A 13,492-nucleotide genomic window follows, 5' to 3' on the forward strand; every position below is an offset into this window, starting at 1 on the left:
AAGAAATGCATTTTACAACAAAAAAAAAGCTTTTTAGGTCATACATTTTAAAACTATAGAAATACAGTTCTTTTAGGGCACCTATATCTACATAAAATAAAAATCAGCTTTATATCAACTGGAAAGATTACCCCAATTTATAAGCTATTTTCATTTATATTATTGCAGTGAAATTCTGTTATTTTTACATGTGGCTTAATTGTACAAATATTTTTTGGGACCGCTATTAAAATATATCAGGAAAAGTATCTAGTGTCCAGCACAGTCACACATGTAGCTGCGGAAAGACTTTCAGAATTATTGCAGCCGGAAGAACAGAGAACAAACCCTTGTTCTGTCCGGAGGTGTTTGTTGTCCATCTATGCCCGTTTAGACAGTCTTGCATCATGCGTGACCTCACCACATGAGACAGGACAACTACAAAGGCTTCTTATTGGTGCTGTGCTCTGTGTCAAACATTCTGTTCTCTGTACATTCAATCAATCACTCCAGCAGGCCTGCTATGCTAATGCGTGAGAGGTGCGATCTGGTGTTAACTGCCTGCACTTGAGTGTGCTCCTGTCCTCTTGTCAAGTGTCTGATCTAGGGCACTTTGTGTCATCCCAAAGAGCCAAGATCTGATCAAGTCAAGTATTTGTAAGCCTGCGTAATTGCTTATTGAGAAAAGTGTGTGTTTTTGTTCTGTTTGAGTGTAGCCTCCCGAGGACTGTCTCAGGAGTTGTTTGAGTGTGTTTGTGGTTGTAAACTCACCCGGTCGCGGGATCTCTGAATCTTCTCACGGTCGCTGTTCAGGTTGGCAAGGATCTCCTGTCCCACTTGCTCTGTAGAGGATAAGAGGAGGGACAGGGTGAAATAAAACCACAAAATGTTGTTTAGGCTGTCTTAAGATGCAAGCGCATTTACTCCTGATCTTTGATTTTTTTTCGGGTCATTTTAACAGGAATCCACACGATCAGGAATCTTGAGTGAGAGCGAAAGATTTCCCTACGCAGATTTTAATACAGGTTCAAGTTATCTGCTAACAGAACAGAAAGCTGCCTAGTTTGAAAGTGACTTCTATGTGAGCTGTAATTAATACATAGTAAGACTACTGACAATAGACAGTGGACCTTTTTTGTATGGCACTATTTAAAAAAAAAAAAAAGTGTATATTGCTTAAAGTGGATTTTTTTTATTCTGTAAGAAGACTTGCTCATAAACTTTGATAGAAACACATTTGGCGAATAAATTCCTAAATTTGTATTAAACACTGCAGGTGAATAGTGTAAAATGTTTGACTAATAGATATTGCCATACTTTCCCCAGTTTATTAAATCACAGTACTTTTTTTTATAGAAATACAATGATATATAAATCAGGTGAATGTTATATAAACAAAACATTCTGTAAAATCCTTCAGAATATAGAAAGGAATAAAAGTTTGTTGAACATAAGTGCTAATCAAGTAGAGAAATCTTTTTTAAATGGCCTTTAAATATTTGTATTGTAATTGAAATCTACAGATGCAAAGAAATCAAAGATAATACAAATAATCATAAATTTACATTTTGGATGTTTTCTTTCTAGTCCGGGAAACACTTCAAACCGGGCTACACACTCTAACAATGAAGGGGAACCACCAATTGTAAGATAAAACCAATGCTTTAATGAAAACGTGGCAAACGTTTCGGTCACATGTGATGCCATGGAAGCAAAATAGCCCAAAATAGCCATGGTTTTGCCTGTAATGTCTTGTCTTTAAAACATTTTCAAGTTAAAGACTTGTGAAGGAGGGACATATCAGGGTTTCAGAAACTTGAAGTGGATTCTTTGAAACAAAAAACAGTCAAAAACCATAGCAACCACCTAGCAACACCCATGTAAAAGTCTAGTTACAACCATGATCTCTGATGTCTAGGGATCTCAAACTACATCTCCTTCTCACCAATATCCTGACTTAAATATTTTGCATATCCCAGCATGCCGCATCACACCGAGCACGAACAGCACATGCAATATTCAGCTGCTTGCTTATAAACACATTTCATCTGTCACAGGCGTACACCCATTTATTCGCTCGCACTTAGATAAACATCTCATACATGGCGTCTGACAAGCCTATCCATGGTCACTGTCATATTCACATCCCAAGGGTCAAAAAAACCAAAAAAAAAAACCTGAACAAAACAAAAATCCCACCCTCCCTTCTTCCTGAAAAACCCTTTCCACTATACGTAGAAACCACATTAGCAGTCTGAAAAGGAAGGGAGTAAAAAAAGTGAAGTGAAAAATCTTTGCATGGATCAAAGCTACGCTTTCAAATGCACCAAACAATTGTGAGTAAACAACACACTCATGACTGGATTACGCTACACAGGTGCAGCTCTCAAAGAGTCAGCTTGACGCTCGAGGAACAGAGGAACGGGCCGCATCTGCGCTAGCACTAAATATCAGAAAACGAGAAAGACAGACACAAGACGTGGTTACACACGCGTCTCTTGCCTTCATTAATTTCCAATCAGACTGAGGACAGACTGAAGGATACTCAGATTAGATAGAGCAGTCACAGCGCATGTGACAGATAGGCCAGATTAAAAGAGCGAATAGAGATATTAATAACCATCATAACCATGGACGGTCGTCGAGCCCGAGACACGCTGCCGCCCACCCATGAGTGGAAATCTTGTGTAAAGAAAATTAAGCACCGCTATCTGTCTCTGTCCAGTGCGAAAGGGGCCTTAAACAAATGAATGTGACACGGCCACAATGGCAACAATGCAATACACATGCGCTCAGACACGCTTGCTCATATATCACTTCAGATGATAGATGAGACCGCTGACATGAAGGGGTCTAGCGCAAATGAAACAATCCTGTCAGCACGCTATAATCTAAGCTCAACGAGATACAAATAAACAGGAGGGAGGAAAACGAAGTTGCTATGGACAAAAAGTACAATAGAAAACTTTGATTGAAATATTTCTCTGACGCCTTTGTGTTGTAACTGCTTTCTTGATATCAAGATATTCAGAATCAAGGTCTCCTATTCAAGGCTTGTGAGCTTCTCTATCTCCACTGATTCCAATTGCTGCTATCCACGTAGGTTAAGACTCAGCCTAATGTAAGCGAAGTGAATGCAAATGAATACAAAAGAAATATGAGTGGGGAAACAGAGCAGGTACATAAAAGAATTTCCACAAAATCAAGAAACAGATGGGCTGGCTGACTAACTACATAAAACCGTTCCATGGTGTCTTCCTGTGCCACTAAAAACACGGAATAAAAGCTGTTAAAACCAAACTCTGTATAATGTAATATTCCTGCGGCCAACACACTGTTAAACACATTATGGACTCTGGTTTCTCTTTCCCCTGTGCATGAGCGCAAAGATAAATATTTCTCTTAGTTGTGGGACCGCAAATTGATGTTGCCATTAAGAACGAGCTCCAAAAGCACACACACATACACACAAAAACACACACTGTTGGACGATTAGCTGTGTGTACACCACATCCCACGGGTGAGAGGAACTTATCCAACCCACAATTCCACGGCTCTCTTCCTCTTTTGATGTATCGGTTTGTCTCCGTTTATGTTTCACTAATAATCTGATCTATCTGTCTCTCTTCTCTATTCGTATATTTGAGACTTAAACAAGAATGTGGCAGAGGTTTGAGCAGAGAGTTTGGTTGGAGAAAAACAAACACTCTGTGAGAAAGGGAAAACAACATGATTTCCCTTGCTTCCTTTTCTACGAAGAAAAAAATAGAGCGAAAAACTTCACTCGTCACTGTAGACATTCTCGCTGACTTCTCACTTGACATCATAGAGGGATACTATGCTATACTACACTATCTCTCATGTTCAAAACCTGGCTAATTTTCTTCTCCAAAACAGAAAAGAAAATATTTGAGGAATTTCAGGTTTTGCCCATAAGAATGAAAGTCTGTGAGGTCAACACCAACATATCTTTTGCGTTTAGACCAATATGAGAAAAATAATGACATATTTTTCATTTCTGGGTGAACTAACCCTTTAACAGTGGTATTAAAAAGGTGTTTTAATTGTTATATACAACAACACACAAAATACTGACGCCAAGATGCATTACATTTAGATTACAGGTCATCATTATGTGCAATAAAACTATACACATGAAGCGTAGCATGAATTATGGTCATTTATTCTTTTGCAAGCATCACTTTGGATACATGTCTACTTAATGAGGTGCTAATTAATTATCACACGCTTTAATGAGGACGCTGACATTCTGTAAATTGAGGGTGTAGCTGTGAAAAACAGGCATTCGAGAATGAGAAGAGGAAAAAAAAACTAACTAAATAAATAAATAAATAAATAAATAAATAAGTAGACTCCATGCTTACGATCACGGTTTCGTGCTCATAATGATATAAAATATTCTTCCCCGTTTAAGGCCCTATTAACAATTTAAATGACCCTGACGCCAAGCTTTTCCACAGGCCTGCGCTAGTTAAAGATCCAGATCCCCAAGGCTCATTTAACAAGGATATTACTAAAATCTATATCAGCACAATCATTACCGATGGGCTGGTTTTAATGCAGACTTTTTAATTGATTGCTGACCACCACTTGTGGACAAGACCTCTGCTCTAACTGCTTTATATTAGAGTAGGGCTGTGCCAATACTATCATATTTCAAATTATTATTATTCTTTCTCACAATATTATATAAGATTTATGTGGTCATAATTTAATTTCCCACAGTTAAAATGATGAAGTGAAAAATGCAATTCTATCTATGAGACACAGAACTGGACAAATGCCAAGCGAAACATGCAAGAATACAGATGCAAAGGATGGTCATTACAGATTTATGAATGCAACACTATTTTGGACCCCACAACGAAGTCAAGCTAGCATCTGCTTTTAATAAATGACAAATCACAAATAAGAATAATGAATTCAATGTGTCAAAATATCTATTGTATGCACTACAGTACATTGACCTGAGATCAATCTGTGAGAAATTAATCAATCTAAATACCAAATTGGCCAAAGTTTAACAAACCTGAACTTGAATAGAGAGCATAACATTACATAGCATTTGTACTGAAAGACAAAAACCTGCATGCATCTGGCACAGTTTCGATTGCAATCCAATTATAATATTGTGATGCATTGCAATATATTAGTTGTGACATGTACTGTGATGTTCATTACATTTTTAAGTATTGGGGGGCTGGGTAAAAATATAAATTTTCGGATTAATCGCAATCATCATTTGAACATCATTCATATATCATTTGATATTGATTCTTTAAATCCAAAATGATCTTTTACTAACTCAACATGGCATAATTGTAGCCTGGTCCTACCAGACTCTCGTACATTTCATTTGTACAGAGAGTCTGGCCACTCTCCATTGACAAGCGTTAACTTCCTTGAAGGTGGGTACTCTGTTGAAGTTTAAAACTATTGGATCTGCCAAGAGCCACTCTGGATCTTTCACCAATCACTAAGGTTTGGTCGTGACGTAACCCTACAACTCAAACTAGCGCACGACCTCAACGTCATCATTCTAAGCCACTCCCTCTGTTGGCTGATTGGACCGGTAAAAATTTGGCCCACGAATATACCGCAAACCTAGACTGAGTACTGAAGGAAAATGAAAATTGAGCGGAAGTACGTAGGAGGGTGGAGCCAGGCTAGCATAATTGAGCCATGTATTACTTTAATTAATATTTCCGTAATGTACCAAGTTAACCGGTTCACTGGATTGTTTCCTGTACCACTTTTCAGCAGCCACAGCAAAAGAAAAAAATAAATCATATGAATGAAATCTGTCTAACGAACAAATGACTTATACCAACTAGTTATTTTTAGTGAATCAAAAACAGGTCTAATTCCCGAAATGAATGACACTAATCAATCAGATCTTTTTGGTGACTCTAAAACATACAACATGACCGGTGAATCCCAAATCCCCAAACAATGACTTTTATGATCCGGTTTACAACACTAGATAAGGCAAAGAATGTATTTATGCAAGCAAAATGGACATTATAAATTAAATTAGTCAGAAACGAAACAGACTCGAATCAAAACAGATCAGAAAATCTGTATTGATTACCAGCCTATTGTGATTCAGCACGAGAAGTCTCTAAAACACCTTGACACATTCAAAGACTGAGTCTTTAATAACCAGCAATTCCACTAGATGTTGTTTATTTATTTTTATCATCTTTTTGTCTTATTTCTTTTAATTCTGAGTGTATTGCTTCTACATTAATACTTTTCCTTTCACCCCACACCGCCGAAACATTGTGTTAGTGCAGTCAAAGTTTCTTTCATCTTCCGGTCTGTCTGTCTTTCCCTTCTGTGACTGACCGTGCCTGTCTGCCTTTGAGCTTGGCCTGCAGGAACATCAAATCACTCAGGACATCTCGGAGGTCCGAATGTCACTCGTTTTCATCCCCTCTTCCTGCCAGCCGTTGGCAGTAAGATGGAGGCAGAACACACCGGGGAAGAAGCGTTTTCCACCTCTTCGTTCCATCGTCCTTATATCTGTCCATCCACCTCCCCTCAGCAGACACGTATAATTGGGCACATCATCAATTTTACAGCAGCTGTTTGAGTGTGAGTCCTATCTGAGTTGTCTGAAGCCCTCTGTCTGTCCCCAGAGCTGAAAGGGTACATGCCCTGACACAGGCTCACTCCCAGGCTCCGGACTGCTTTTTATTACAGAGTTCCAGCCACTTTTTGAAGGTTACCACACACACTTCTATCTGTACACAATCCACAGACACAGCCAAATGAGAGCAAAAGCGCCCATGGGAAGAGTAAAGGCAGGTCCAACACTGACTGTCCCACAAAGACACACACACACAAAGAGCAACGCAGAAACACAGTTCCTTTCTCTTTATTTTAGACAAGTTATTCCCCTGTCTGGGAGCAAAGTGCTGACGGCACTTTTATTATTCTTGTTATTCGTTAACAGTATTCAACTGCTGACCCCACCAAACTTGAGCTCTGTTGTAGAATGAAGAAACATAATTTCAAAAATGAAAATTCTGTCATTATTTACCAGCCCAAACCCAAATGATTTTCTTTCTTATGTGGAATCTTCGAAAACTGCTGAAATAAATCATCTAGTACATTGACAAGAACTGGCGCAAAAGAACGATACGTTCACTAATCTGTTCCCGAGTTTAGTGGAAGTCTGATTTAAAAACAAATGATTCAGTTCAAATTGTGAATAATAAATTTTATAATTATATATTGTGAGCAATTAAAAATAACTAGCTTATAGACAGGATCACGGAGACAGTTGAATCATTGTAAACAAAAGATTCAGTCCACATTGTGAATCATATCAATAAAATCTACCGTATGGCTTCAGAATACATTAAATATAGTGCACAAGACATATGAACGCTTCTATTATACTTTTTTTGGTGTTTTACATACACAGTCAACATCAACTGAGCCTTTTTAACACCTCAACTGAGGTGTTTTAAATACAAATACAGTTAAATTTGGGCCTAGTCTTGTTCAAAACCACAATAAGGACACAAGTAAGTGTTTAACAGCCTCAATAGACAGAGGACGGATGGAATGATATGGATATCAAGAGAATATATTGGTTTCAGAAGAATGAATGAGAAAGATGGAGAGAAATAAGGTAAGGGCCACGGCCTGTCTGCGCAAGAGCAAGTGCTGGGTAATCAGGCCCCATTTCACTGGCCTTTTTTCACTCCACTGGGCTCTGTTTTATTCATTGGCTCAGCCCTGACCCTGCCGCGCTTCTGCTCTGACAAATCACTTCTGATTAAGACAAATCTTTATTAGCCGGCCACTCAACTTTCCCTATTAATCATTATCTTCTCTCTCACTCAGTCTCTCTCTCACACACAGCACATCTCACACACTCTTCTAAAGGCCAGATCACTGCCGATTGTTATGCGTGGAGATGTTAGGGCTTCTTCTGGCTGATAAGACAAAGGTTTAATGGGTATGAATGACCATGCCAGAGGGAGAGTGTGCGCTAATAGAACCATTTGTTTAAGCTGGGGGGGAGGACAGAGAAAATGAACACTGATTTCCCCTCCTACTTCCATTCTTCCAAGATTGAGCTTTGAAAGGGAAGACTCTATCAGTGCCTCTGGAAGGACCGGAGGACAAGGCATGCTGGAGAATGGGTTCAATAGCTGAATGCCCCTATGAACTCAAAAACAAACAAAGATGAGAAACACATCCTAGAAACATCAATAGCGACCCACTCCTGTATCAGAATAGCAGCAGATGGCATGATTCTTCAATTATTAGAACTTGTTGTCCTCTATAAAAAGAAATAAAACAAAGAAAATTAAAGTGGAAAAAATGATAGCCTATAATCAAAATAAATAAATAAAAGAACTTTATAGAAAAATTTAAGTTATTATTGTCAGCTGAAATGTTAAACTTGCCAGAATTGTTCCAATTTGGTAACCAGACTTTTTGACTTCTCTCTATAATTAGTTAAAATTAAGACTCAAACTTATTTGATATTTATATGTAAACATTTAGCTTTTTTGGAAAAAAATGAAATTAAGATTTTTGCATCAGGGTTTATGTTGTGGTGAAAAGTCTCCTCTTTCTTGCAAATTAAGCTTAAGAAGCAGAGTTCCAGAAGTCAAAACAGGACTTTATTGAACAAAGCAACAAAGCCGAGATGACAGCTGCTCTATCTGAATTTGTCTCTGGCCAAGGCGCCATTCTTATACATCTGTTATTTCGCAATGGCCATGCAACTTCATTTTCTTTTAAGATTCACCCATCCTGTTTCCCACAATTAAGTTTTACTTCTCTCGCCTTTCTCTCTAATAGTGACATCCTGGTGGTCAACCCTTTCTCGGATGCAAGATGTAACATTTTTCAAGGACAATCAACTCTTTCCCAGAGGTTGATGCCTCCAAGTGACATATTTATTTCACACATTTTAATAATGGTTTTGAAATATTCTTTGGTCTTTCACAGCCATCTGTTGTTTAATGGTAATTCCCTGACTTCGCATAAACTGCAAAGTGGGCGCAAAGACTTTCTCAGACGCGTTTGACCTTTGTAATAGCCTAATTATTTCTCACAGTCATGTTTGGCCACAAGGCCTTCAAAACACATTGGACCATATAGTATTCAAACTATTTCTACATTTGTTTTCTATAGGATAAAGAAAATATGTACATTTGTGAGTAATCATATCTATATTCCAGCAAATGTGATCATTTTAACATACATTAGTAGCATTTTCAAGATTTTAAGTAGTCAAAAGTATCCATAAATTGTCATCAAACTAAGAGAAAAAGGAGACCCATTTCTGTTAAATGCCATTGTTTTTAAACAAGTTGAGTCTTACCTAACACAGCCCAAACAACAGCACTTACAGTAAAACCTATGCTGTTGACACGGTGGGTGGGAAAGGTGGTTAGTTTTTTTTTTGCAGCAAATTGCTTTAATTTAATCAACTGGCATTACTGAAGCATCCAAATGAAAACTAATAGAGTCTGGGGCAGGTCTTGATTGCCTCGCTTACAAAAAGTCCCGGCTGCCCACTGCTTTCAGGTTCCTCAATTAAACAGGCAGAGTTTCCATGGGCCACTGGAGAGCCATACATCTACCGCAGGTCAATCCGCACCCATCAAATTCACACGTTCACTTCATTCTTTCAGAGCAGGAAATGATTTCTTCGTGCAGATTAGGCCCCAGCTGAGCTGAAATGTGCACCAAACGTGACCGAGTGAAATTAATAAACAGTGGTACACTGTCAGTTGACTTTATTAATATTGATGTATGTGCTGCCACTTTATTTTTTTGCATTTTTTCCCATCTATTTCAGAGCAAAGAGGGCCAGGCCAAAAGATTACTCTTTGTGTACAGTCACTGCTGTTCAAAGAAAGCAAGAAACATGCATTCGTCTTCATATGTCATAATAAACAAGAATCACATCAGAACACTTCCGTGTGACAATCCGCATTTTTAGGCTGACAATGTCACGGATTCAGATGAAAAGGGCGCTATCAAATACAAAATATGGGACGGGAATGGGAAAGATGTGCTGTAGGAGCGTAAAAGAGCAAAACGAGAGAGACAGTGGAAGAAGTGAGAAACAGATAAACGCAAGCTGGCGTTGCTGCTGCAGGGGGAGGTCTGCTCTTATAATCACCTCACTTCCTCCTAATCACATGCTGCACATCATTTACTGAACACCAGCAAACTTCACACCCTGCCAGACTCACCAGCTCCAATGTGTCGGACTGAAAGAAAATCCTGACGTTCTTTTAAACAGTTTAGGAACGTTAATGATCCCATTACTGTTGATTAAAGCCTGTAACGCCTCTAATCAGAAAGTTGACAGGCAGATCAAACAGCCAAACACAAATTTTGCCTTTTAATTATCTGTAAAACACAACACCTCAGGGTGTTCATCCCTGCCTATCTCTGACAAAAACCTCAGTCGAAACGATGCCAAGATCTAACACTTCCTAACAGTTCATTATCCAATAAGAAAAAAAAGCAAACAAAAACCCAACAAGCATTCAGATCTTAAAAGCAATCTTCACAATTAGCAGAGCGCTTGGGGAGCCCTGCAGTCCTGTGTATCGTAGGACTCCAAATTGAAACACCTTAATTATATTTGTCAAAACAATGTGCCGTCACCCTCATTTGCATGTTTTGACAGCCGCCCCCGAGTAGCACTCAAAACTTTAGCACATTTAAACACCTACTGATTTTAGTTTTCACTAGCTCTCTCTTTTTAAATTAATCCACCAATCCATTGAGTTTTGTTTAAATGTTCCCTCCTTCCCACAGTAATCCACTCAAAACAATGGGAACGGTGAGACTGAATAATGCCAGGACTCGTTATCTGATAGTACAGATTCATATTAAAGCACTAATCTCTGAATGGTACATACAGAACAACCCCTTCATGTGCCTAGAGTTAAAAGAACAATGCTCTTTCAACCTACAGGTGGTCAGGTGGGCTTCGATTGGTTCAGCTGAAATAGAAAGTTTCACTGACCTCACGCAATCATTTTTGGTCCAGTATTCTCATTACCTGCTCTGTAAGAAAAGTAAGTTGCCACAAAGCACTCACAGGTTATGATTCATGGTAAGCAGAAGAAAAAAATGGTAGTTCACACAAAACAATAAATCTTTCAACATTTACAAGTTGTTCCAAACCCATGTATTTAATTTTTTATGTGGATCATCAAAGATGATGTTTTTAATAATGTTTCAACTCTTTTTTTGTGCTTTCAATGAAATTCAAATGAGTGAAACAACATTGGACCCCTCTGACTTTCACTGTATGAAAAAAAAAAAAAAAAAAAAAAGGTCTCTTCTTTTGTGTTTCATAAAAAAAGGCATGCACGTTGACATAATTTTCATTTTGGGTAAACTTTCCTTTTAACGACTTAACGTTATTATGTTACAGAGAGTTGTATTACAAGGTTGGTCTTTCTAGAAGTGTTCAAATACAAAAATGGTTCCTTCTCTGACCTATAAAACAAAAAGCAGAGGAGAGACGATGGCGATTTTGCCTGTGAGACAGACTGATCTCTGCGGACAGCAGAGTTCTCCAAGGATTCGGGGGTCCTCAGTTCGTGCTTCATTATTTAGAACATTTGCACAAAGCCATGTCAGGTTTCTTACAAAGACAGCCCTGATTCAGCCAAAACCAGAGCAAAAATATAGCTCTCTCTCCACTTATATGCTGCTAAATACATCAGCGACATGCCAATGATATGTAAAATATGTATTCTCACAAAACAAACAAAAATTCTCTGGAGAATTAGGACTGTCTGCAGTAATTTGGCTTAAGCAGAAATGGAGGGCGTGAAAGCAAGACATCAAACATGAGTTTGAATCGGAAGCACACGGCGGCACGCTACTTTGTGCTGTTAGGATTCATAGCACTGACAGAATCTGACAGTTACCAACACTTAGGGATTCTCCCACTCCAGCTTTGAGTTCATTAATACTCATGAGCCAAACAGTTGTCTCATAACACACAGAAAATGCACTGGTTAAACATGTTTACCGATCAGCTTATATAAAGCTGCGATTGAAATGGAACCACTTTTGGGGGAGAAAAAAGCCACTTCAAACTGAGAACCTTTTAAAAATTAGATGAGCAAAGCTTTATGGGAACCTGGGGAGATCGAGACGTAACTCACTTGATGTAAATTGATGTTTTTAAGCAGTGACATTTTTGTTAAACACTTTGGAAACTTCTGTAATGACATTAACACAAGTTTAAGAACTTTAAGAGTAGAAATTACAATTTATGATTTATGATTTATTTCTACTCTAGTCATAATTACCATACTCCCAATATTTAAGCAACACTATTCAATAACTTTCATTAAAAAGTCATTGGCATATTTCTGTGACTCTTTCTGCAGGCTACAGTGTTTAGCGAGTCGGCGGTGACAAATTAGTCACAGAATCTTTCATTCAACCGATTCGTTCAAGACCACATTTCATTCAGAAAATAAAACAAGTGTCTTTGTGAGCGAGTCACTTAATCATTCACTCAACTTATTCATTTAAAAACACTGATTTTTTTTAATCAGGAATGCAACAACAGATTTTATGAGCGAGTCACTGAATGAAACACTTAACATATTCATTAAAAATACAGCACTACTGTGTATTTCTAGGAGATGCACAACAGATTCTGATTATTTTAGCAGGTGGAGAACAACAGACAAAATAATTCACAATTTTATGCTTAAAATGTAAGTTTCGTAGTACTATATGATTGCATGTTGCACTTTTGTAAAATAAAAAAAGCAATTTCACACCAGCAATCATTCTAGTTTCTGGTAGATGCTGGTAGACTCCTCTTTTCTTGCTTAAAATATCATGGTCTTCACCTGGTTTTGGTGGCAATGGGCATCCAAAATGTTCTTGTCCTTCTGTTTTTTGTTTGTTTGTTTTTTAAGTACAAGGTTTCTCTGCATTTTTTTCCAATCACAACAGGCGAGGTGTCAGATTGCCAGAACACTACCGCTTTATCAGGCCAAACACCAGTTTGTCTGTTTCTTTAGGTTAATACCAACACACTTCCCATCTCTAGAGAACGGCAAATAAAAACGCTATTATAAGGAGGAGATGAGGCATGGTGGGAGCGCACAAAAGAGACGCATCATGCGGCTCATTTAACAATGGCCACGGCTAGCCTGATGAAGAGACATTATTGTCAGATGCCAGAGTGAAAATACACAACATAACATCAGCACAGAGGTCTACACAATCTATATTCGTGGGTAGGTTTTAACCATAATGGAAAAACAGATTTGAATCCAAGGAATGTCAAAGCGCCAAGTTATAATCTTTAATCACTTTGTCCTTCTTAAAATACTTACAATATAAAAAAAAAAAAAAAACTTTCATAAGCGGCCGAAGAGTCTGTCAAAATGAAATGACCTCAACTGATTTCCAGTGTGTAGTGGCACACATCTCTTCCTTGTGCACTGACTCCTGAGACTAG

The 13,492-nt window shown here is 38.2% G+C and overlaps 1 protein-coding gene across 4 annotated transcripts in view; it reads right to left on the reverse strand.

Moving 5' to 3' along the window:
* Nucleotides 1–13,492, reverse strand: part of vti1a (vesicle transport through interaction with t-SNAREs 1A) — a 134,286-nt gene that overhangs the window by 50,896 nt on the left and 69,898 nt on the right. For all 4 annotated transcript variants that reach the window (XM_084433612.1, XM_084433614.1, XM_084433611.1 and 1 more), the window contains one exon: nucleotides 751–821. In XM_084433612.1, coding sequence (XP_084289738.1) covers nucleotides 751–821 — 71 coding nt within the window. The remainder of the gene's footprint in view (nucleotides 1–750; nucleotides 822–13,492) is intronic.

The sequence above is a fragment of the Rutilus rutilus genome (genome assembly GCF_951802725.1).
Source record: "Rutilus rutilus genome assembly, chromosome: 16".
NCBI classification, from domain to species: domain Eukaryota; kingdom Metazoa; phylum Chordata; class Actinopteri; order Cypriniformes; family Leuciscidae; genus Rutilus; species Rutilus rutilus.